Source organism: Lithobates pipiens, unplaced genomic scaffold (genome assembly GCF_037356315.1).
Source record: "Lithobates pipiens isolate NorthernLeopardFrog02 unplaced genomic scaffold, aLitPip1_a1.2 Scaffold_16, whole genome shotgun sequence".
NCBI lineage: Eukaryota > Metazoa > Chordata > Amphibia > Anura > Ranidae > Lithobates > Lithobates pipiens.
The window spans coordinates 260,998,931-261,022,984 of record NW_027507748.1 but is presented as its reverse complement, the minus strand read 5'-3'; the positions used below and the strand labels follow the sequence as shown (position 1 = coordinate 261,022,984).

General features: G+C 44.0%; 2 protein-coding genes across 5 annotated transcripts in view; both read left to right on the top strand.

Moving 5' to 3' along the window:
- The window catches only part of SYPL2 (synaptophysin like 2), a 74,593-nt gene extending 64,650 nt beyond the window's left edge, over window positions 1-9,943 (top strand). For both annotated transcript variants that reach the window (XM_077481348.1, XM_077481347.1), the window contains one exon: window positions 9,529-9,943. In XM_077481348.1, coding sequence (XP_077337474.1) covers window positions 9,529-9,660 — 132 coding nt within the window. In that variant the 3' untranslated portion in view covers window positions 9,661-9,943. The remainder of the gene's footprint in view (window positions 1-9,528) is intronic.
- Window positions 9,944-22,054: 12,111 nt separating this feature from the next.
- Window positions 22,055-24,054, top strand: part of CYB561D1 (cytochrome b561 family member D1) — a 90,950-nt gene continuing 88,950 nt past the window's right edge. The window contains exon 1 of one of the 3 annotated variants that reach the window (XM_077481343.1): window positions 22,055-22,173. The gene's annotated coding sequence lies outside the window, so the exon portion shown is untranslated. Of the gene's footprint in view, window positions 22,178-24,054 lie in introns of all 3 variants that reach the window. The other 2 variants (XM_077481342.1, XM_077481344.1) reach the window with 2 other exon arrangements.

Genomic DNA, 24,054 nt, shown 5'->3' with positions numbered 1-24,054 from the left:
GGAGGAAGAATGGGGAGATGCTAATGTAAACAAGCATATCCCCGTTCTGCCTACTGACAGTGTCACTGATATTTGCTCCCTGTGATCGAAGCAGAGATCAGTGACGTGTCATACACAGCTACGCCCCCACACAGTTATAAACACTCCCTAGGGCACACTTAACCCTTACACTGCCCCCTAGTGGTTAACCCCTTCATTGCCTGTGTCATTTACACAGGAATCTGTGCATTTGTATAGCACTGATTGCTGTATAAATTACAATGGTCCCACAAATGTGTCAAAAATGTCTGATGTGCCCGCTATAATGTTGCAGTCACGATAAAAATCGCTGATCGCCGCCATTACTAGTAAAAAAATAATAATAATAATAAAATGAATAAAAATGCCATAAAACTATCCCCTATTTTGTAAACGCTATAGCTTTTGCACAAACCAATCAATAAATGCTTATTTAAATTTTTTTACCAAAAATATGTAGAAGGATAGGTATCGGCCTAACCTGAGGGAAAAAAAACGTTTTTTTATATATTTTTGGGGGATATTTATTATAGCAAAATGTAAAAAATAATGCTTTTTTTTCAAAATTGTTGCTCTTTTTTTGTTTATAGCGCAAACCAATAAAAACCGCAGGGGTGATTAAATACCACCAAAAGAAAACTCTATTTGTGGGGAAAAAGGGACATCAATTTTTTTTGGGAGCCACATTGCACGACCGCGCAATTGTCAGTTAAAGTGACGCAGTGCTGAATCGCAAAAAGTGTTCTGGTCAGGAAGGGGGTAAATTCTTCTGGGGGCTGAAATGGTTAATAATAAAGCAGTGGGACTGGCACGAACACCAGGGATTTCACACAAAATGAGAAATGCAAAAAGAATGCGTTTTCATACAGGTACATGGTACAGCAGACACATATCAGGAAAATGAAATGTTGGGTTTACATACTCTTTAATGCGTATTTCACAATTGATGGTATTGTGTATATTGTAATAAAGCATTTTTCTTTCTCAAGCATTGAGGGACACAGACAGTATTTCAATTTTGGGTTATACTGCTGCTTTTTGCAGAAGGATTGGACACTGGCAAAAAGGTCAGTTCAAGATAACCCCCTTCTACCACCAGCACACCTACATTTTTGCTAGGGTCCTTCAAGGACTAACATATTTTCATCAGCTTTGCTGTATAACATACCTATTTTTAATAGCACCATTTCTTCAAGAATTCTTCTTCAACCAACATTCTTTTACTATGCTGCTATTACTGGTCTCTTCAATTGCAGCTATCTGATGTGGCTGTCCTCAGCCTGGACCGCCTTTTCCAGATCCCTGCTTGATTGGACATTGCAGGGATAGCTTGGAAGTAACCTTCAGACAGTGGGTTCTATATAAGGCACTTTTTACATAGTGTTCAGGTAAAAGGTAGCTTTGGAGCACTTTCTAGGTCTCTGAAAACTCACCTTGTATACTGATCAGGCTGAGCACCAGGAGCTCCTAATGTTACCCATTGGGTGGAGTGGAAGTGGAGTTACACTGGATTTTACTGATTAGGCCAGGTCTACAGCCTGGAATCATGTTGCCCTTTGCTCCTAGAGCCTATGCTATCTTTGGAGTCCGGTATTGCCAGTTTCTCTGCTTTCTCGGCTGAAGTTTTCCCTACAATCATGCCAGGGACGTGCAGTCAGGGGAGGCAGGTGAGGCAGAGCCATGAACGTAAAAAAAAAAATCAAGCCTCAAGGGTCGTAGCTCAGCACCCACCACTGGTAAAAGTTTGGTTCCAGAGATAACAGGGGTACTTGCACAACCTGTCAGAAGCTAAATACAGTGTGGCCACTTTAAATACAAGCTGGCACACTCTGTTTGCAGCAGACTGAGAGGTTAAGATCACAGTGCCTCTCACTTCTTGTCAGATGCACTGAGCTCAATGAACAGCCTGGAGTCTTGGACCAATGGTAAAGTACTATTGGTCCCAGCTGTCCAATAAAAATGCTGCAGTGGAGGCACGCCTCTCACTGCAGTGTCATAGAATGGGCATGTGTCTAAAAGACAAATGTTCCCTTCCAGCCCAGCCCTCCTTACTACAAGTAAAAAACATGTGTTTATGGGTATAAGATTTACCCACAATCCCATGTTTGCTCACACAGTTAAGAGGGAGAGACTGCTTCTGCTGAAAACGTACTGTTATATTCAAGCCAAATCATATATTTATATGCTATATGTTATAACATAATCATTTATTATTTATCTATTTACTGTGAAATTACTGGTTGGAAGTAATGACTTCAAACTTCAGTAATTTGTCCGTTAAACCATCTGCTTGAGTACAGATTTTGAAAATATAGTAAATTCCCTTAAAAACAAGATATAATAATTATTTGTATATTACTTACTTATGGTAATTAACCCCTTGCCAACCAAGCCAATTCTGACACTTTTCTCCTACATGTAATAATCATAAATATTTTGCTAGAAAATTACTCAGAACCCCCAAACATTATATATATTGTTTTAGCAGACACCCTAGGGAATAAAATAGTGGTCATTGCAACTTTTTATGTCACACAATATTTGCACAGCAATTTTTTAAAACTTTTTTTGGGGGAAAAAACTGTTTCATGAATAAAAAACACTAGCTAAGTTATAAATCTCCATAGGTTACATAGTCAGGGAGGTTGAATAAAGACACCAGTCCATCTAGTTCAACCTGAGTGAGTGCGTGACTACAATTGTCCCTATCCCTGTACATTGTACATTGTGTTAAGATGCTTATCTATTATATTATTTTTGTTTTTGTTTAATTAACCACTTGCCAACTGCCGCATGTACATTTACGTTGGCAGAGTGGCACGGCTGGGCAAATGGGCATACAGGTACGTCCCTTTGAGTTTGCAGCTGTGTGGTCACGTGCACGCGACCCTGCCAAGAGCTTCATGAGTAAGATCGCGGGTCTCGCGGACTCGATGCTAATGTAAACAAGCATCTCCCGGTTCTGCCTAGTGACACTGTCACTGATCATAGTTCTCTGTGATCGGGAGCTATGATCAGTGATGTGTTACACGTAGCCACGCCTCCTAACAGTTATAATCACTCCCTAGGGCACACTTAACCCCTTCCTAGCCAGCTAGTGGTTAATCCCTTCACTGCCAGTGTAATTTTTACAGTAATCAGTGCAATTTTATAGCACTGATCGATGTAAACATGCCAATGGTCCCAAAAATGTGTCAAAATTGTCCGATGTGTCCGCCATAATGTTGCAGTCACGACAAAAATCGCAAATCGTCACTATTACTAGTAAAAAAAATATATATTAATAAAAATGCCATAAAACGAATCCCTATTTTGCAGACGCTATAACTTTTGCGCAAACCAATCAATAAACGCTTATTGCGATTTTTAAAATAAAAACCGCAGAGGTGATCAAATATCACCAAAAGAAAGCTCTATTTGTGGGAAAAAAAGGACATCAATTTTGTTTGGGAGCCACTCCACACGACCGCGCAATTGTCAGTTAAAGCGACGCAGTGCCGAATCGCAAAATGTGCTCTGGTCTTTGGCCAGCAACATGGTCTGGGGCTGAAGTAGTTAAGGTACCAATATAGTGCTGTCAATATATGCAGCACTCCACATAAACATTGCACACTCACATCGGTCCCTATGCTCAAGGAGCCCACAATCCAAGGTCCCCAACTCACATATACATATATAATTAACCTCTCAGCATGTCTTTGGAGTGTTGGAGGAAACCCATGCAGGCACAAGGAGAACATGAAAACTCCAGGCAGGTAGTGTCATGGTTGGGATTTGAAGCAGCAACCATTTTTACTGCTAGGCGAGAGTGCTAACCACTACACCACTGTGCCTCCCTAAGGTGATGCTTTAACGTTTTTTACAGGTTACATGTTTAGAGTTACAGAGGAGGTCTAGTGCTAGAATTATTGCTCTTGCTATAACGATTGCGGCGTATGTAACCTGTGTGTATCTGGCTCTGATACTAGCCAGTGCCTCACCAGCCACTGACCCCACTTCACCTCTCTGAATCATGCAAGGATGTCACAAGCGTCTTCCTTTGCCTTCCTCAGCAGATTTTGTTTCTGATCTTCCTGTGGCCTTAGCAGTCTGTCAGCTGCTGAAACTCTGATTTTCTTAGACCATTTCTTATTAATGTGGTACACACCACTCTTAAGCACTTGATGACAACTGGCCGTCGTATGACGTCCTTGACATTGTGCAGGGATTCTCTACACCATAAGTAGGATCATAACAGCTGATCAGCCACTTGATCATTCTTATGGGTGGTGAGAGGGGACACCCCCCCCCCCCCTCCTGCTGCCCTCCAATGCTTTTACCGACTCATCACTGCCAACGGTGAGTCGGAGAACAGATTCGCCGGCCCCAGATGTTTACCATAGAGATTTCCTGCGGACCAGATGGTCGCCGGAGTCTCTATGATCATTCGGAGGCCAAGTGCCATGTTATAACATCACGACCGGCCTCTGCATTCAAACAAATTGCGCCGCCTTGGCTGGGAAGCCGAGATTGTTTTTTATTATTATTTCAGCTGTCCCAGCCTATGTGAGGGCTTATTGACCCCATATCTCACTGTAAAGAGGACCGATCGTGCCATATTCCTATTACAAGGGATGTTTACATTCCTTGTAATAGGAATAAAATTAATATTTTTTTTTTCTTTTTTAAAAGTGTCAACTTAAAAAACTTTAAGTAAAATTAACAATAATTTTTTTTTTTAAGTGCCCCTGTCCCCGTCTACTTGCATGCAGAAGCGAACACATAAGTCCCGCCCACATATGTAAACGGTATTCAAACCACACATGTGAGGTGTCGTGCAATTTTGAAGCGTGCCATGTTAGGTATCTATTTACTCAGCGTAACTTCATCTTTCACAATATGCAAACAAATTAAAAATAAGTTTGAAAAATGACTGTTCAAATACGGTGCAAGATAAAAAGTTGCAATGACTACCATTGTATTCTCTAGGGTCTCTGATAAAAAAAAACATATATAATGTTTGGGGGTTCTATGTAATTTTCTAGCAAAAAAATGATGATTTTTACATGTAGGAGAGAAATGTCAGAATTGGCCTGGTTGGCAAATGGTTAAAGCGGAGTTCCACCCAAAAATGGAACCTTCGTTTTTTGGAATCCTCCCACCCCCCTCTGGTGTCAAATTTGGCACCTTTTCAGGGGGGAGGGGGGAGCAGATACCTGTCTAATCCAGGTATTTGCTCCCACTTCCGGGCATAGATAGCTGTAGTATTCTCAGATATCCACGCTATGTCCGGCGCCTCCTCCGTCCCCCCGCTGTCTTCTGGGAGACACACAGGTCCCAGAAGACAGCAGTGGGATCATGCATGTGCAGTAAGGGAACCAGGCTGTGAAGTCCTCCAGTCTTCAAGGATCCTTGGTTTCTCATTTCTTGATTTTGTACATTTGTCCAGGATGTTGCTCACATCCCCTCCCTAAGTCCAGTACTTCCAGTGCTTCAGGGTTTACCCTATGTAAGGTTTTTCATTTGACCTTATCTCAGAAGGCATTTTAATTTGCCATCTTTTCAGGAAGGTCTTGGAGCTGACAGCTCTATCATTAGAAGGCAAAGGTTATCTTAAACTTAAGCTTTCCTGTATGCCTATAGTTGTGCCTTTTTTTCACCTCATTGTGGTGGGAAGCAAAGGGGTTATCACTTTGGCTTAGCAGCACTAGGGGTGTCAGTTTGAATCCCAACTACGACACTACCAGCCTGAAGTTTGCATGTTCTTACTGTGTCTGCGTGGGTTTTTTCTGGGTACTCCGGTTTCCTCCCACACTCCAAAGGCATGCTGTTAGGTTCATTGGCGCCTATCAAAATTGGCCCATGTATATGTATGAATATGAGCTAGGGAACTCAGATTGAAAGCTCCTTGAGGGCAGGGACTGATGTGAATGTACAATATATGTGTAAAGCAAAGCATTAATTGACAGCGCTATATAAAAACTTGTAATAAATAAAATAACTAAATTGGGTTATCATTTAGTATATTACAATAAGAGATGCATTGCATGCCTCTTCTACAATAAAGAGCTTGCCTGCTCTTGGCAAATAACAGCAGATCTTTAACACATATCACACACAGACAATTGAGCTGATCACATTATCAATCATAACCTGTGAGGAGAGAGCAGGGGGCAAGAATGAGCCACTCTGTGTGTGTCTATGGGCACACACAGTGCGTCTCGGGATCGAGCCTGCAGATGCCCCCATAGCAAGCTTGCTATGGGGCACTTAGAAAGCAGGAAGAGCCAGGAGTGCCAGCAGGGGAACCCAGAAGAGAAGGGTTAGTGCTTCTCAGTGCAAAACCATTGCACAGAGCAGGTAAGTATACCATGTTTGTTATTTTAAAAAAATCTCATTACAAACACGTTAATGGTTAAAACCTCTGATTTGTTGACATCTATGTCCTATTTGATGGGATTTCCTTTAATTCCCTGTTCTGTACACAGAAGAGAAGGAAATACTTCTTGTTGTCATTCAGCACCAGAGGTAGCCATAAGAAATAGAGAGGTCAGTCTGGAAGATCCATTACCTCAACTGGTGACTCAGGATCTTCTTTACCAGGGGCAGTTCCTTCACCTGGCTCAGGAGAAACTGCACCTAATGGCATGGAGATTAAGAGGAATAGGTTCCTAGAACAAAGCTGTTCCCAGGAGATAGTATCAACATTACTCCAGGCTAGGAAATGTACCACTAACACTACCTATGGTAGGATATGGGAAAGGTTCTCATCTATGGCTCAGCAGAATAGCTGGAACCCACTATCGCCAGAGGCGCCACAGATCCTGGAATTACTCCAAGCAGGCCTAGCTAAAGGGCTAAGCTCAAGTACCCTAAAGGTGCAAGTTTCAGCATCATTTGCAAAAACGGGTTTCAGATGGGCCTCGCATTCCTCTTCTGATGCAGTTAATGAGGGCGTGTTTAAAGATCAGGCCTCCAAGAAGACCAACATTCCCAGCATGGGATTTGTCAGTAGTCCTGAACGCACTTTGAATTTCCTCTTTTCATCCGGCTGAATCTCACTGTGGGACTTAACACTAAAGCTAACCTTTCTCATCGCCATCACCACAGCCAAAAGAGTTTCAGCGATGCAAGCATTAATGATTTCAGAACCCTACATGGTCTTTTACCCTGACTGGGTGGTACTGAGACCTTCAGGCCGCTTTATTCCAAAGGTGGCAACATCTTTTTCATTACAATCAGGACATCAATCTTCCGATCTTTACCAACGTCCAGGGGGGACCACATGCCTTACATATAAAATCTGCTATTAGCAGTTACCTGATGGCTACACCCTCCTTTAGAAAAATGGACAATCTGGTGGTAATTCCTCATGGGAACAGAAAAGGTCACATGGCATCACCTCGCACTATCGCATCATGACTAGTTAAGTCCATCAGGAGAACCTATGCTATTCAACAACTACCGGTATCCGAAGGCATTGAAGCTCACTCAACCATAACAGTGGCAACTTCATGGGCAGCATATGGGTTTCATGGGTTTCCCCGGAGACAATCTGCAAGGCAGTGACCTGGTCATCCAGACACACATTCATGTCCCACTATAGGGTGGATTCGGCCCAATTATCAACAGTAGATTTTGAAAGATCCATTATTCGGGCCAATCTACAGCTACATGTACAAGCAAATACCACCTTTTTTTTTGCACCCACCCGCCTGACGAGTTATTTCCCAGTGTGTACTGCCATGATGCTTCAGGAAAACAGAAAATTGTATACTCACCTTTCTGTAATTTTCCTTTCCTGGCGCATCTTCATGGCATCACACAGCATCCTGCCCTTTTTTAGATGATAGATACAGAGAATTTATAGTTAACCAATCCTGTCAGGTTGTGGGGGCAAAGTCACAACCCAGTGTGTTGATGTGTCAGGATGTGTCAGGTGATGCAAATTTTGGCAGCAAATTTCGATTTAGTTTTAGTCTTAGTCTTGGGACTAAAACTAAAATGCAATTTTAGATATATTTTAGTCTTCTGCAATTGTTTTAGATTTTGTCGACTAAAATCTCCAGTACATTTTAGTGGACTAAAATACTCATTTTAGTCATCTAAAATCAAATGGTTGATGTTAAATTGTAATGCATTGTTTAAGCATTTCTCTACAATTTCCAAACTCATTATATACTGCTGGAGTCAAAAATCTAATATGTTATTATTTAGGTTATTGAGGTATGAACATGCACTACAGACCAGTGTTAATTTTGACATCAAATTTCTAATTTAGTTTTAGTCTTAGTCTTTTGACTACAATGGCATTTTATTTTCTAGTAGTATTTTAGTCATCTCAATTGTTTTAGTTTTAGTCATATTTTAGTTGACTAAAATGGTATTAAGTTAGAATAAAATGTTTTAATCGACAAAATTAACACTGGCGTCAGGAAAGGAAAGTTACAGAAAGGTGAGTATACAATTTTCCGTTTTATGGTCCCCTTCTCTTCCTAGATCTCAAATGCTGGTCTTTGACATGTGCTGGATAGAATTATATTGTTGCTTATTGTTGGATTAAAAATAAGTAGTTCTGTAATAAGCCTGAATGGCAATCATATGATTATGTTCTCATTTTTGTTGAATGGGCTTTGTGCTTATTTTAACAGAATTAAAGTATCTGCTTCCTCACCTGGGCAACGTTGAGGCAACACTCACTTTTGAAATGACTTAAGAGAGCGTCCTAGAAGGAAAATTTACAATTTGAGTTCAGTATTTTGACCAACATAGCGTTTTGCACTTGCAGGTTCATTGATCTCCATAATGTTCAGGGAATTGTAACCACTTTTTTTACCAACTTTCAGCCACAAAATGACTGAATGGATTAAGACATTCTACCACATCCACTAATAAATTTGATGACATCATTGATAGCTTTGATAGAAACTGTTAATAGAAGGTTGCATTATTATGCTTAGTCATTTTTGCATAAGAAATGTGAATTAAAATGGTTGAAAATGCTTAAATGTTGCAGTTTGTATGGTCATATAGGGGTTGGTTTACTAAGGGCAAATAGGCTTTTCATTTTCCAAATAGAAGTTGCACTTTGTAAGGAAATTTTCCCCAAAGCTTGTTGAATGTGGTGAAAGGTCACTTTGCATACCCAAGCATACCCAATCATGTCTAAGGGGAAAAAAACAGTGTTTTTGCTTACACATGATTGGATGATGGAGGTCAGCAGAGCTTCACTGTATTCACAAAATTCTGTGGAAAATTCCCCTGAAAAGTGCAATTTCCTTTTCAAAATGAACCTTCTATTTGCCTTTAGTAAATGAACCCCCTATTATTTAATTGTTGTCGACTGCCAGGATGCATGTAGTGCCTATCTTTCCCTATTTTGATCATATAGATTCAACGCCTTAATAAAGATATTTGTTATGTGATTTGCCAATTAGGGCATGGATCTAAAACACATTTTACGATTATCTGTTTTATCACATACCTGTTTTTATCCATCACTTATCACTTATTTCTTCTTTGTGTCATCAGCTCTTTGGTTTTCTGAATTTCCTGATTTGGGCTGCCAATGTGTGGTTTGTGTTCAAAGAGACTGCATGGAGCAAGCAATCACCCAACAAAGAAGAGTCTGCTGAGCGTGGGGAGGCTGCAGACATTCAGTAATCTGTCATCCTTTTTTTCCTGGATCAGCAACGGTTTTTCAGTTAATGACTATACTAGTACAGGAGAGTGGACTTTCTGTCATATTCCCTGCAGGCTTTGCCTTCTCTGCCTCATACTTACATGTTACATTCTGCAGGCTTTTGTATTGAGACTCACCCAACTTGAATCAACTAATACAGCCACTCCATTCTAATAAAATTGTTTTTCCTCTTTCACAGATATTACGTCTAGGACTTGTTTCCAACTATGGTGCTATTTATTAAATAAAATAACGTCCACTTTACCATTGAAGCCCAATTTTTTACACAGTTGCTGTACATTGACATATACAACATATAAGACAAGTGAATTAATGTTGATTTTTTTTGCCAATATGAAGTAAGCCCTAAACACTAAAATTCTCTAGTAATCTTATGAGTAATGAAACCAATTAGTCCCACAGCAAACTTTATCACAGCTGGACCCTCAACTTTAAATTTTAAAAAGTGTTCTGCATGCTTTTAAGAATGCTTACCTAAGGGTAGAGCGGCACAATTCTGGCCAAAATGAGATTCATGATTTTTTTGCCTAGAATAAAGGTCATGATTCTCACGGCGTAACATCTTTCACATGATAAAAAAACTAAACTAAACTAAACCGTAAAGTTAGCCCAATTTTTTTTGTAATTCATTAAAGTATATTTTTTCCCCAAAAAATTGCATTTGAAAGACTGCTGCGCAAATACAGCGAGACATAAAATATTACAACAACCACCATTTTATTCCCAATGGTCTCTGGTAAAAAATATATAATGTTTGGGGGTTCTAAATAATTTTCTAGCAAAAAATAATGATTTTAACTTGAAACCAGCAAATGTAAGAAAAGGGTTTAGTGTGTAAATGGTTACACTGCCTTCATTTACTCACCAAAGTGTATTCCTTTGATCTAAAGGACAAATCTTTATACTTAGTTCTGCAGCTGAAGAATGAATACTTGGCAGATTGTCCGTTTTTTTTTTCCTTTTGTTTTATTTTGACAGCTGTGGCTTCAGCAGAGCAGGGAATTCCCTGCAAATAAAAAAATCGGGAAAAAACTTTGTTAAGATTGCAAGGGGGAATAAAACAATTCTTAATGATTAATCGTGCAGGTCTACCTAAGGGCAGTCAAAAAGTGACTCTATATTTGCCATCTTACATCGTGTTTAGATCCTCATCCAAACCTCATCTGTCATGCATACCAGCAGTGGCGGCCGGGGGAAATTCTTCATTGAGGGGCACCAAACAGTATACCACCCCTCCCTCCCGGTCGGACAGTAGCACTTACCCCATCGGCAGTGGCTTCCCCTGTGGCCTCCCATTCTCTGGGTCATGGCGGTTCTTACCCCGTTCTCCTGTGGCCTCCCATTCTCTGGGTCATGGCGGTGGCTTCCGTTACCTCCCTCCTCCTTATTGGCCAATCGAAAAATGGGTCTCACACCTGCTTCTGATTGGCTGGATTGAGGATCAGTGTTTCAACAAGAAATATTCATTCGCTGTTGTAACTCACCTTGGTGGTGTCAGAGCGCATCCTCTGCGACCCAGGCCCACCCGATTTTGAAGCCTATTCGAACCTCTGGCTCTAATCAGGTGCTTAAAAAAACAACAACAAAAAAAACACTGCTGTAATTCATGCATCCGGTGCTCTGAAAGAATTTAGGGTATCTTAAAGACTAATAGACAGATATGCATTGGTCTGTAACTCAAATACTGAAGCAAGGCAAAGTTGGGCAACTAGGATTTTTTCTAAATAAATCCAGCAATAAGGATGAGCTCAGGCGGGTTTGCATACTCCACGTGCAAAGCCCGCCAGGAAGTCTGTGCAGCGCTGCGCTAATCACAGCCAGTGAGACATTGCCCGATCTTTGCAGCCGCGCATCGGGGCAATGTCTCACTGCTTGTGATTAGTGCAGCACTGCGCCGACTTCCTGGCGGGCTCTGCATGTGGAGTCTGAGCTCATCCTTATCCAGCAATGGCAAACACTATGGGGGTGATATCTAAAACTGGTGCACACAGAATCTGATGCAACTGTGCATAATAACCCAGCAGCTTCTAGGTTTTATTGTCAAAGCTTAATTGAACGAGCTGAATTTAGAAGCTGATTGGTTACGATGCACAGCTGTGTCAGATTCTGCATGCACCAGTTTTAGTAAATCTCCTCCTATATGTCTCTAATGGGTTTTATGAGAAAAATAACTAGGTTGCCATTGCTGATTTCTCCTTCTGAAAAAGCTAGCGGTTTGGCTATCATAATGACTCTCTGGTCTCAATACTTTATGGCCGGGTTCACACATGTGCAGCTGTGGGTTCGTGCCTGGGGTCTGGTGCGTTCCAGTACACTGGTTCAGGTGCAATTCAGGTTCGAATTTTAGGCTGAATTTGCAACTGAAACAGACCGAAAAATGCTCTGGATCCTTTTTCAATATCCAACATGTGTGAGCTGGCTCCATTGAGAGCCGGTCACTGGTGTCTGTCATGTGAATTGGATGTGGGGAAAACTGTATCCAATTTGCATATGTGTGAACCCTGCCTAATTGATCTAGAACAAGAGTAGATACATGAAATTCTGCTTTTTTTTTTTTTATTCTCAGACACGTGTTTGCTCCAAATCTGTCCATGGTCAATGTCTCAGAAGTATTGAAGCACAGTACCACAAAAGGAGTGCTAGAACAATAGTAAAGTGGCTATGCAAACTAATAGAAGATAGATCCGTTGCATTGAGTCCGTTAAAGTTCTGACTAGTTTCTAAGCCCTGATGGAGTGTGTTTTGGACCCTAAACCATGTTAACTGTTTTAAAGGAGAAGTCCAGCCTGAGCTCGTTTGGCTGGCTTCTCCTACGGGTTACAGGAGTGCAATTAGTTTTGTACTCCTGTGACCCATTTTCAGCAGAGAGCAGTCTAAAGTCCACTCTCTGCTGATGTCACCAACTTCAGTCCAGGCACTGCGTCATCCTGACTCTGGAAGTCTGGATCCGCCAGGTGCCTTTACTGATGGCAGCCTCAGCCTCTCAGCAAGCTGCTGAGTGGCTGAGACAGCCACTCCCTGCCCCTCAACAGCTCAGCGCTCCAGTGAGCATGGAGGAGCAGAGCAGGAGAGCTGCTGATTGACAGTCGGCAGCTCTCCTCTAGGGGAGCCGAGAGAACTGAGCCATCGGCGGTGTTCGATGGCTCGGTTCTCAGTGCAGAGATGCAGGGCCGATGCTGCATCCACCTAGGTAAGTATGATTAGGAAAAAAAAAAAAAAACCCATACTTCTCCTTTAAGAGTGAACTGTTAATGCCATTTGTATTCCTTTACTATTATGGTGCTCTGTGTTTTATTTTTATTTTTATTTGAGAGACCTTCTGGGTACCCCCTGGACTCTGGGGGGTAGTGGTGGTTTATCTGAGCTGCCTAAGCAGAGCCAGTGAGTTCTCTGAATAACTCTCCTTTCACTGCTCTGTACAAACAAGAGTTTCAGGGACCAGAAACTCTTGGATGTGTCTTTTGTGTATTTTGAAGGCACATACAGCCAAACACCTAGCACTTTCAGAACAAGGGCACAAATGCAGTCCTATATTTCTATCATGACAGGGATTTTTTTGGTAAAAGATAGGAAGCAAAACTGATGAGCTTCCTAGTAAACAATGAAAAGGCCACCCTCTAGTGCCATTAACAATATAAATCTGGAAATTATTTTATATTCCCTCCATTACACTAATACTACTTCTGCATTGCATTATTTGTCAGATACATTTTTTTCCTTTTCATTGTCTTTAGTGTTCCATCACAGACCTTGTTGGAGCTGTCTCCATGTTGGATAGTATTTCTTATTTGCTACAAAATGCCCTCAGTCTTCCTGTTTAAATGGCAAAATCATTCAGCTCATTTCTTTTTAGCCCAGACGGCACAGTGATGAGTTCACCTCTCTATCACTCTGCTTTCTCCTTCTATCAGAATGCCACTTGCCAGCACCCAGGGCTGTCTTTCCGAGTGGGCACAACTGGGCACAGCCCAGGGGCCCCAGATGCACATCGGGCCCCATCAGGGCCAGTCGGATCTAGAGCAAAGCTATTAGAATTGCTTCCGCTCTGCTCGCCGTCACACAAAGCCTAACCCCATGCCTATGATAGACAGAATGCGGGTCCAATGCTGGGATGTGTTCTGTCTATCACAAGCACGGGGTTAGGAGGAGGTGGGGCTGTGTGTGACGATAACCAGAGCGGAGGCAAGTTCATGTAAGCTGTAACAGCGTGCTATCCGCTCTGTGATCTTCAGCTCTCCTCTTCCATAGTGAGTCTGCAATGGGGGCACAGTGAGGCTGCAATGTGGGGCACAGTAAGGCTTCAATGGGGGCACACTGAGGCTGCAATGGGGGCATGGTGAGGCTGCAATGTTGGGCACAGTGAGGAATTATACATTAATTCTTGAGAGTAGCTGCGAAAATTGGGACAGGCTTGTAGGGGCCCCAGTGCATTACTTTGCCCAGGGGCACACGATGCTGTTAAGATGGCCCTGCCAGCACATGAACTGATTGACCCCTTGTGCTGCTTTTTCCTCTCACATTCGGTCCTACTGTACACAGTCTGCAAGCAGGGCCGGTGCTACCACTAGGCAGACTAGGCAGCCGCCTAGGGCGCACTTCAACCTAGGGCGCAGCTACAGCCCCTGGGAGGAAGAAGTTGGGGAAGCATCCAGCAAAACGAACAAGCCGGCGGGAGAAGGAAGTGACAAGCTGGCCGGCCATGGTGGCAGGGATGGATGACAGCAGTGGCATAGTAGCGCTACGTGGGGGGGCGGTAGCCGGTTCGCTCACCCCAGATGACATTACACAGGATCTTGCCGGAGACACAGGCAGCGCCGGCGGACAGCACAGCTCAGAGAGAAACGGCGGCTTTGCAGTGAACAGGAGGCAGGGCTGGGGGATGTCATGATCTCTTCTATCAGCGGAGGGCTGGAGAAGCAAGCGGTGATCGTGAACCAGGCAGAACTAAGAAGACAGAAGTAAGTCTGTGCTGTGCAAGTTTCAACACACACACACAGGGACAGGAGAGTAACGTGGGTGGAGGCATGAACCCCTTACTGTGTGCAGGGCGGCCTGGGACAGATGAGATGGAAGCTCTGCATGTTAGGTCTGGGCTTGCCACGATTTCCGCTCCCCCTTCCTGGACTGTCAGGGATGTCACTGTGTGGTGGGAGGACAGGCAGCAGCGCCGCTCTCCTCGAGATGAGGCTGCCATGGCTGTTGCATTATATTGTGTGAAGAGGGAGGGGAACAGATTTGGGGGATACCGAGGAGAACTAATGTGTGGGGGGGAGGGGGGTACAGAGGGGAACAGGCTTGAGGAGGGCAACAGAGGATAGCTGATGATTGTGGGGGGGGGGGGGTATGGAAGAGAACTAATGTGTATATGGGGGGTTACAGAGGGGAACAGATTTGGTGGATATAGAGGGGAACTAATGTGTGTAGGGGTTACAGAGGGGAACAGATTTGGGGGGGGGGGGGGTACAGAGGAGAACTAATGTGTGTGTGTGTGTGGGGGGGGTACAGGGGGGAACTAATGTGTGTGGGGGGGGGAGTACAGAGGGGAACTAATGTGTGTGTGTGTGTGTGTGTGGAGGAGGGGGGTGTACAGGGGGGAACTAATGTGTGTGGGGGGGGTACAGAGGGGAACTAATGTGTGTGGGGGGGTGTTTTACAAATGGGAACTAATGTGAGTGTGTGTAGGGGGGTACGGAGAACTAGTGTGTGGGGCGGGGCAGAGGGGAACAGATTTGAGGGGTACAGAGGAGAACTAATGTGTGTGTGGGGGGGAGGGGGTACAGGGAGGAACAGATTTGGGGGGAGGGGGGTACAGAGGGCAACTAATGTGTGTGTGTGTGTGTGTGTAGGGGAGGGGGTACAGAGGGGAACAGATTTGGGGGGGTACAGAGGAGAACTAATACGTCTGTGGGGGAGGGGGTACAGAGGGGAATCGATTTGGGGGGGTACAGAGGGGAACTAATGGGGGGTACAGAGGAGAACAGATTTGGGGGGGGGGGGGTTATTTGAGGTGTGGAGGTTCAAATTCAGCTTTATAAAAAAATAATAAATGCAGATATTTTTGCAGTTAAAAAAAATGTGCATTTATTATTATTTTTACTAGGAGCCCATAAAGCATTGTCACTAGTGTATCTGTCTGCTCGTACAGATAGGCAGTTGCATAGTTAGCCTGTGCGTATAGTACCCTAGCATGTCCGTATACTACCCTAGCTTTTCTGTATAGTACCCTAGCAGGTCCATATAGTACCCTAGCCTTTCTGTATAGTACCCTAGCCTTTCTGTATAGTGCACTAGCTGGTCCGTATGGTACCCTACCCTTTCTGTATAGTACCCTAGCCGGTCCATATAGTACCCTAGCCTTTCTGTATAGTACCCTAGCCTTTCTGTATAGTGCACTAGCTGGTCCGTATAGTACCCTAGCCTTTCTTTATAGTACCCTACCCTTTCTGTATAGTACCCTAGCCTTTCTTTATAGTACCCTAGCCTTTCTGTATAGTACACTAGCCGGTCCGTATAGTACCCTAGCTGGTCCGTATAGTACCCTAGCCTGTCCCTATAGTACTCTAGCTGGTCCGTATACATGGACAGAAAAGGAAAAGGAGGTGGAGTCACGGGTGGAGCCAATGGGGGGGCGGCAAAATGAGGTTTCGCCTAGGGTGTCAAAAATCCTTGCACCGGCCCTGTCTGCAAGAGTCTAATATTTGGCCAAATTAAAGCTCTTTTGGCCTTACTTCTCCTATGGATCACAGGAGTGCATGCTGTGGATCTTCAGTCTGCACTCCTTAGACCCATTTTCAGCCAACAGCAGGCTAAAGCCTGTTGTTGTCTGACATCACTGAGCCAGTCCAGGCTCTGAAGAGATCCTGACTTTAAAGTCGAGTAAGGATAGGCGGGTGATACTTCCTTACAAGTGTGGGTCACATCGGAGGCCTACCCCAAGCTGGTTTCTTCTGGGCTACATTAGGCACTTTGGTTAAATGTAATTTGCCTTACACATGGGGTACCTTTACTAGAACAGATAACTAGTCTGTAATAAACTCTCTTGATGTTACTGTACATCACCACGATCACTGATGCATTTAGGAGGGATAAGCATGTAAATGGCTTCAAATCATACTAGTTAGGTGCTGCCCCGGACAGAAGGGTAGGGATTGGTGCCTTTCCTGGTTCTTTGGTTTTGGTGGGTTATCCTTGCGTCTGACCCACTGATCCTGTGTTATAAAAGAGCAACAGTGGTCCAGAGCCAGGGGGAAAAAAGTAGAGATGGCGACACGTGGTTGCCAAGAGCCTGTAAGAGAACCCCCTCCTAATAAAAATCCTCCTCCTAGTACAAATCCCCCCTCAATTCCCCCAACTAGCACAAGTGCCCCCCCATCCCCACTCCTAGCCGTAAATCCTCTCTCCAAATCCCCCATCCTATTTCAAATCCGCCCCCATCCCCCCTCCAAGCACAAACCCACCAATTTCTCCTCCTAGCACTATTCCCTCCTTCTAGCACAAGCCCCCCCCCCCCCCCCCAATTTCCTCTCCTAGCAAAAACCTTTCCCAATCCTGGCTCCCAACACATACCCCCCCTCCCTTCTAGCACAAACTCCTCCCCCCATTACCTTTCCCAGCACAAACCGCCCCCTACCACCACTCCTCCACAAGCCCCTTCACCCAATCTTACAGGCGGGAACTACAGGAGATGTAGGCTCTGCGCTCTTCCCCCTCCTGTAATAACAACTCTCCTCCATACAGCAGGTGACACATGTTGCTCTTACATCAGACTGTACATAGCTTGATTACACGCCCCTCCATCTACTCCAAGGACTGCGCAACTCCTGGAAATGTGGGTAGAGGGTGGGCAATCAAGCGTTGTACAATCCGATGTAAGATCGATCTTGTGTCACCTGCTGTATGGAGGAGCGCTGTTATGACAGGAGGAGGGAAAGCACAGATACCCCACACCTCTGTCCTATCTTCCACTTCTCCTGTCAGGACCAGGGCAGCCATCAGAAACTAGTGCTTGGTTATTCTTAGCAGCTACACTCCTGTTTACTTCTTTGCTGAGTAGACCTTTGTTGTAGCCAAACTTTATATCCCATGCTTTACAGACCCTGATTCTTTAAATACGCCAGGACAAACATGCCCCCCTTTGAATAGCTTCAGACCAGACTCAGAATGGCTAATGTACTTTACTGAAGAAGTGTGGCATTACAGTCCAATATGAACAATGTCTTTCCCCTAACAATAGTAGTGTGGCTGGCTGGCCAGGCGATCAACTGGACTCATGGAGCTTACTGCAGGCGAGTGAGCGCACCCCCGCCGCCTCTTATAGGGCAATGTACAGGTACGTGATTCTGCCTGTATGTGCCCTTCTGCCAACGTATATCAGCGTGAGGCGGTCAGAAGCGGTTAAATACCAAATGCAGTATTTGTTCAATTTAGCAGTAATTTACAGCATTGAGCTGGTTGCTAAGAAGTGGGCGGAGTAGCCTACCGCAGAGTCCATAACAACAGATGACTCATCAGCTTAATGAAAAAAAAACCCATAGGGTCTAGTATGGATTTTAAGTGGAACCCTGCACCAAAATTAAAAACCAAAAACAGCGTGGGGGTCCCCCCAAAATTCATACCAGTCCCCTATCCGAGCATGCAGCCTGTCAGGCCTGGAAGGGGAGGGACAAACGAGTGCCCCCTCCCCGAACCATATCAGGCCACATGCCATCAACATGGGAGGGTGGGTGCTTTGGGACATGGATGCTCTTCCCCCTACCCCAAAGTACCTCATCCGCACAACCGTGGCCTGTGGTTGTGGGGGTCTTCGGGAGAGGGGGCTTATCGGAATCTGGAAGCCCCTTTTAAGAAAGAGGTTCCCAGATCGTGGCTCTCCCTTATGTGAAGGAGTATGGGGTACATAGTACCCTGACCCATTCACCAAAAAAGTGTCAAAAAGTAATAAAAACACAGATACAATTTTTGACAATTCCTTTATTAAAAAATAAAAATAAAAAACAGTGTCCCTTGATGTAAATCCATCGTCAATCACGCTGCCCGTGCACTACTGCCCCGAAAAAAACTAAAAACATTCCCGTTTACACTGTCCATCAATATGAGGGGGAATTTGCACTGACCACCATGTAACCGGGATTTTACAACACCAACCAATAGAAAAGAGGGATTTCTACACTGACACCAATGTAATAAAAGCATTTACAGCAACCACCAGTGTAAGGGGGAATTTACACTGACAACCATTATTGAGGAGATTTGTACTGACCCCCAAGCTAAGGTGACACTTTTACACCAACCACCAATGTTAGGGGGGATTTACGCTGACCACCAATGTAAAGGAGAATTTACACTGACCACCAGTGTAAGGGCAATTCTGCACTTACCACCAGTGTAAAGGGAAATGTACACTGATCACCAATGTTATGAAGAATTTACACTGACAAGCAATGTAATGGGGGATTTTACATCAACAGCCAATAAAGGGGGATTTCTACACTGGCCAACAATGTAAGGGGGATTTACAGTCTCCACCAATTTAAAAGGGGGCTTCTAAATGGACCACAAATGCAAGTTTGTATTTTTTTAACGATTACCAATATAAAGAGGCGTTTCTACACTGACCACCAATGTAATGGGGATTTACACTGACCACTAATGTAAGGGGGAACTTAGCACTGGTCACTAATATGAATGAAAGGATTGCACATCAAGCACCAATGTAATGAGAAGATTTACACTGACCACCAAAGTAATTGAGACATTTAGCCTGCGTTCACATATGTGTGTGTCGGGAATACATGCAAACTTACTTTCCTGACACCACAGAAACATGCTGCTCTTTAGCAGATACACAGAAGTTCCATTAATTGGTGACCCGCTCAGACCGGATCCCACGCTGAGCTGTCACCCATGGCTTTTCTGTGTGGGCGGGTGCAGAGGAGACGGAGGACAACAGAAGCCCCATAGTAACTCTATGGGTGACGAGACTTCCCATTCATTTCACAGCCGCTGTCCTCTGTGTCCTCTGCAGAGCTTCCAGCGCTGGAGATGGGGTCGGTGCGGGTCAGATCAGATTCCAAAAAGGTACTGTATGTATACTCCTCTTTTTCCTTACAGGGATAGAGAAGTTAGTTTTAGATCCCTGGTGTTTATAAATGCAGGGATTTTAGATTTTACATGGACTTCCACTTGGATGGACTTGCCGTAGCTGTACGGCGGCCGTTTTAAGGGCGGGTGCCACCGGAGCCGATGCGTATGGCTGGTGGCTGCGATGTCCGCCGGTGACCCGCGATCACTCCTCAGAGAGCCAGACTGGGGATCTGTCAATGTAAATATACAGATCCCCATTCTGTTGGGGAAGTAGAGAGAGAACTAATGTTCCCAGTGATCAGGAACAGCGATCTCTCTCTACACCCTGTCAGTACACTCCCCCCACAGTTAGAAATACCTCCCTAGGGAACACTTAACCCCTTGATCGCCCCCTAGTGTTAACTCCTTCCCTGCCAGTGACATTTATACAGTAATCAGTGGATATTTTTAGTTCTATAAATATCACTGGTACCAAAAAAGTGTCAAAAGTGTCCAATCTGTCTGTCACAATGTCGGTCCCGCTAAAAATCATTGATCACCGCCATTACTAATAAAAAAATAAAAACTATAACTATAACTTCAATATACACTTATTGCGATTTTTTTCCAAAAATATGTAGAAGAATACATATTGGCCCAAAAAGAAATTCGTTTTTTTTTATTTTTTATTATAGCAAAAATTTAAAACAAAAGTTTCTAAATTGTCACTCTTTTTTTGTTTATAGCACAAAAATACAAAACACATAGGTGATAAGAAAGCTCTATTTGAGGAAAAAAAAGGACGTAAATTTTGTGTACAGAGATAGCACGACCGCGCAATTTTCAGTTAAAGCGATGCAGTGCCGCATCTCGGAAAATGGCCTGGTCAGGAAGTGGGTAAATCCTTCCAGGGCTGAAGTGGTTAAAGTATAACTAAAGGCAAAGCTTTTTTTTTTTTAGTTCAGGATAGAGTGCAGAAGGATTAGAACACCTGTCAGTTTTTATTTCTGTCTGTGCTCCTGTTAGAGAGATTCACCCTATTTGTCCGGTTTACCATTATCATTGAAAGTGAAAGTAAAAGAAAATCCCAATTGGACGTCTTCCAATTAAAACAGTAGTTCTGGTGAACTGGGGGTCCCCAAGTAGGGTTGCCACCTGTTCGGGATTCACCCAGACAGTTCGGGTTTTGAATCATGTGTTCGGGTTTCAGTTCACCTGAAACCCAGGCACAATATTCAGACAGGAATGTGGCTTAAAACAGGGCCCTATAGAAGGGACTATGGGGCACTATGCATGCCACATTGCTATTCTGTTTGGAGTGCCCAAAGGTGTCCCAGACCTGTTACAATCCTATAGATCAGGGGTCTTAAAACATTCTAAAGAAAGGACCAGTTTACTGTCCTTCAGACTTTAGGGTGTCCGGTCTGTGCCCAGTGGGAGTAAACAATGCCCGATCTTTGGTATTAGGGGGAGGAAATGTGCCCAGTTTTTATTGTCGTTAGAAGAAATGATGCCCAATCGCTGATGTCAGTGGAAGGAATACTGCATTGTTGGTGTCAATGGTAGGAATAATGACTCAAGGGCCATTTAAAGGCAAGCAAAGGATAGAGTTTGGAGACCACGATTATAGTGTACAAAATATATATTTTTGCGAAAGCGTTCGAGTTTTGCTTGAAGAAAAAGTGGCAACCCTAGCCCCACGGGATTCCCTTAATTTGCAGGGATTTCCTCTCACTTACTGGTTGTCTATGGGACAGGAAGTGAAGGGAAATCTCTCCAATGAAACACAGATGACAAAAACAATAAACTGATAGGGGTTGCTCTATCCAAAACAAACAAAAAAAAGTTTTGCCTATAGTTCTATTTTAATGTTAGATTGTTCACATGACCGCAGTCTTGGTACCAGGCACTAATTAGCAGGCTCTACGGGAAAGTTGCCCCCACGTGCAGGGCACAGAGGACCCCGCCCACAGACAGGTGTATGAATTTTTGGCAGTCAGAATAGTGTGGTATTGGTGTGTATTTTGCCTTTCCCTTCATGCTAATATGTGTTAGTTTTTCTATATCAGAAAGTTGGGAGATATGATCATATAGACAAAATAGCATTGTCCTCGTTTCTTTAGTTATTTGAACAAATCTCCATTTGGTTGACCATCTGTGGTGGAGCTTGTCCTGTCTCCAAGATAGATATTCTATGCGGCGGTTCCTGAGCGGCTCGCACGGCTGTGCATACTTTGGGGCCCGCTAGGTGTCGCTGTAGGTGCGGGTCGGGAACTGACAGAACAAGCTAGGACTAAGGCATCGCGGAAGTGATCGGCCAATCACCGATCTCCAGACGTGCACGGAGAACGCCGGTTCCGGTATAGAACCTGAGAGGGCTCGTCCATGTTGTAGCGGAGTATGTGAGGGGCGTACGTACGTGTTCTCATTTTACATTATATTTCTTATCGTCTGAAGTACGTTCATTTGTTTACATATAGACAGGGTAACCTGTGGCTTTTTATAGCTGAGTGCTGAATGAGTCGTCAGTAAGTGCTGCTTAGGTAAAAAGTGTTGTGGCGTGCTGGGGCTTGTAGTGCTGGCTGAGTGTGCAGAGTTGTGGAAAGAAAAGGCCATATTAATAATATCACAAACTGGTTCCCACTAGATCCCATACTCGAATTTTGGCCATGGTCAATGTCATGATTGAAGGTAGAATGTAACTAAGGCCCCTTTCACATTTGTGCGACCTGAAAGCTGTGCGATTTGTGCCGCAACTTGAAGTAATGCCTGTGTAATCGTAAGGTCTTTGGACCTCAAGTTGCATCAAAGTTGGACCAAAGTAGTGCAGGGACTACTTTGAAGTCGCTGCGACTTGAAGTTGCACAGATCTGATTGGAAATCATGCGGTATGACTTGTCCTGTGACAAGTAGCACAAGTGTGAAAGGGACCTAAAGGCAAAAGCATTTTTTTTTTAATTTTGGATAGAATGTGGAGGTGAATTAGAACACCTGTTTGTCCTTATTGCTGTCGGTGTCCCCGTTAGAGAGATTCGCCCCTCTCTATTAGTCCTGTTTACCATTATCACCAAAAGTGAAAGTAAAAGAAAATCACACATTTTGGCTTGACCTAGAACAGTAATCAAGGGGAAATCCTCCAATGGGGGCACCCCAGGATGCCTTAACTTCTTCCCCCCCTCTTTTTTTTGGGGTGGGGGGTTCTCTCACTATATCTTTAGGTTATGGGACAGAAAGTGAAATCAAATATTTCCGATGGGACACAAAAAAAAAACTGACAGGGCTTATAACCCTCCTTCATGTTGCATAGTTAGTAAGGTTGAATAAAGACACCAGTCCACCCTGAGTGAGTGTCTACAATTGTCCATATCCCTGTACATTGTACACTCCCATCAGTCCCTAACCTCAAGGTGCCCACGATCCAAGGTCCCCATTCATATACTAGGGCCAATTTTTTGACAGAAACCAATTAGCCTACCTGCATGTCTTTGGAGTGTGGGAGGAAACTGGAGTACCCAGAGGAAACCCACACAGGCACAGAGAGAACATGAAAACTCCAGGCGGGTAGTGTTGTGGTTGGGATTCGAGCCAGCGACCCTTTTTTACTGCTAAGCGAGATTACTAACCACTACACCACTGTGCCACTCTCTTATCCAAAATGAAAAAAAAAAAGTTTTGCCTATAGATATACTACTTCCGAGTGTACCTTCAGCAATTGGCTGGTAGGGGGTCACTCATGCAGATCTGCATAGACACACACAGCACCAGTAAACTGCTCCCTCTTCTCATAAGTTTGACTGACAGCAGCAGGAGCCTATGGTTCTTGCCACCCCCTGTGTGTCCTGGGAGAGCAGGACTGCAGCTGGGATGGCACTGGAGTGGTGAGAGGAAGCAGGCAAGTGTTTGGGAATGGGGGCGCAATAGTGCAACACTGTACACAAACTAAATTTTTATTATTTTCTTACCACAAATAGAGCTTTCTTTTGGTGGTATTTGATCACCTTTGGGGTTTTTATTGTTTGCTAAACAAACTACCAAAATTTTTGAGAAAAATAAAAACTGATTGGCACTGATAAATGGCACTGGATAGGCAGCACTGATGAGGAGCTACTGACAGGCATTACAAAGTGGCATCTGAAGGGCACTTTGGGCACTGACAGTTGTTTTTTATGGGGCACAGGCTGGCAGCTGATGGACAGTGATCGGCAGCTGATGGGCACCTTTGATGGGGGCTGCACTGATAATGTGCTGATTATCGGCACAGGATCCCCCCCGACAGGCGATCTGTTCTTCCT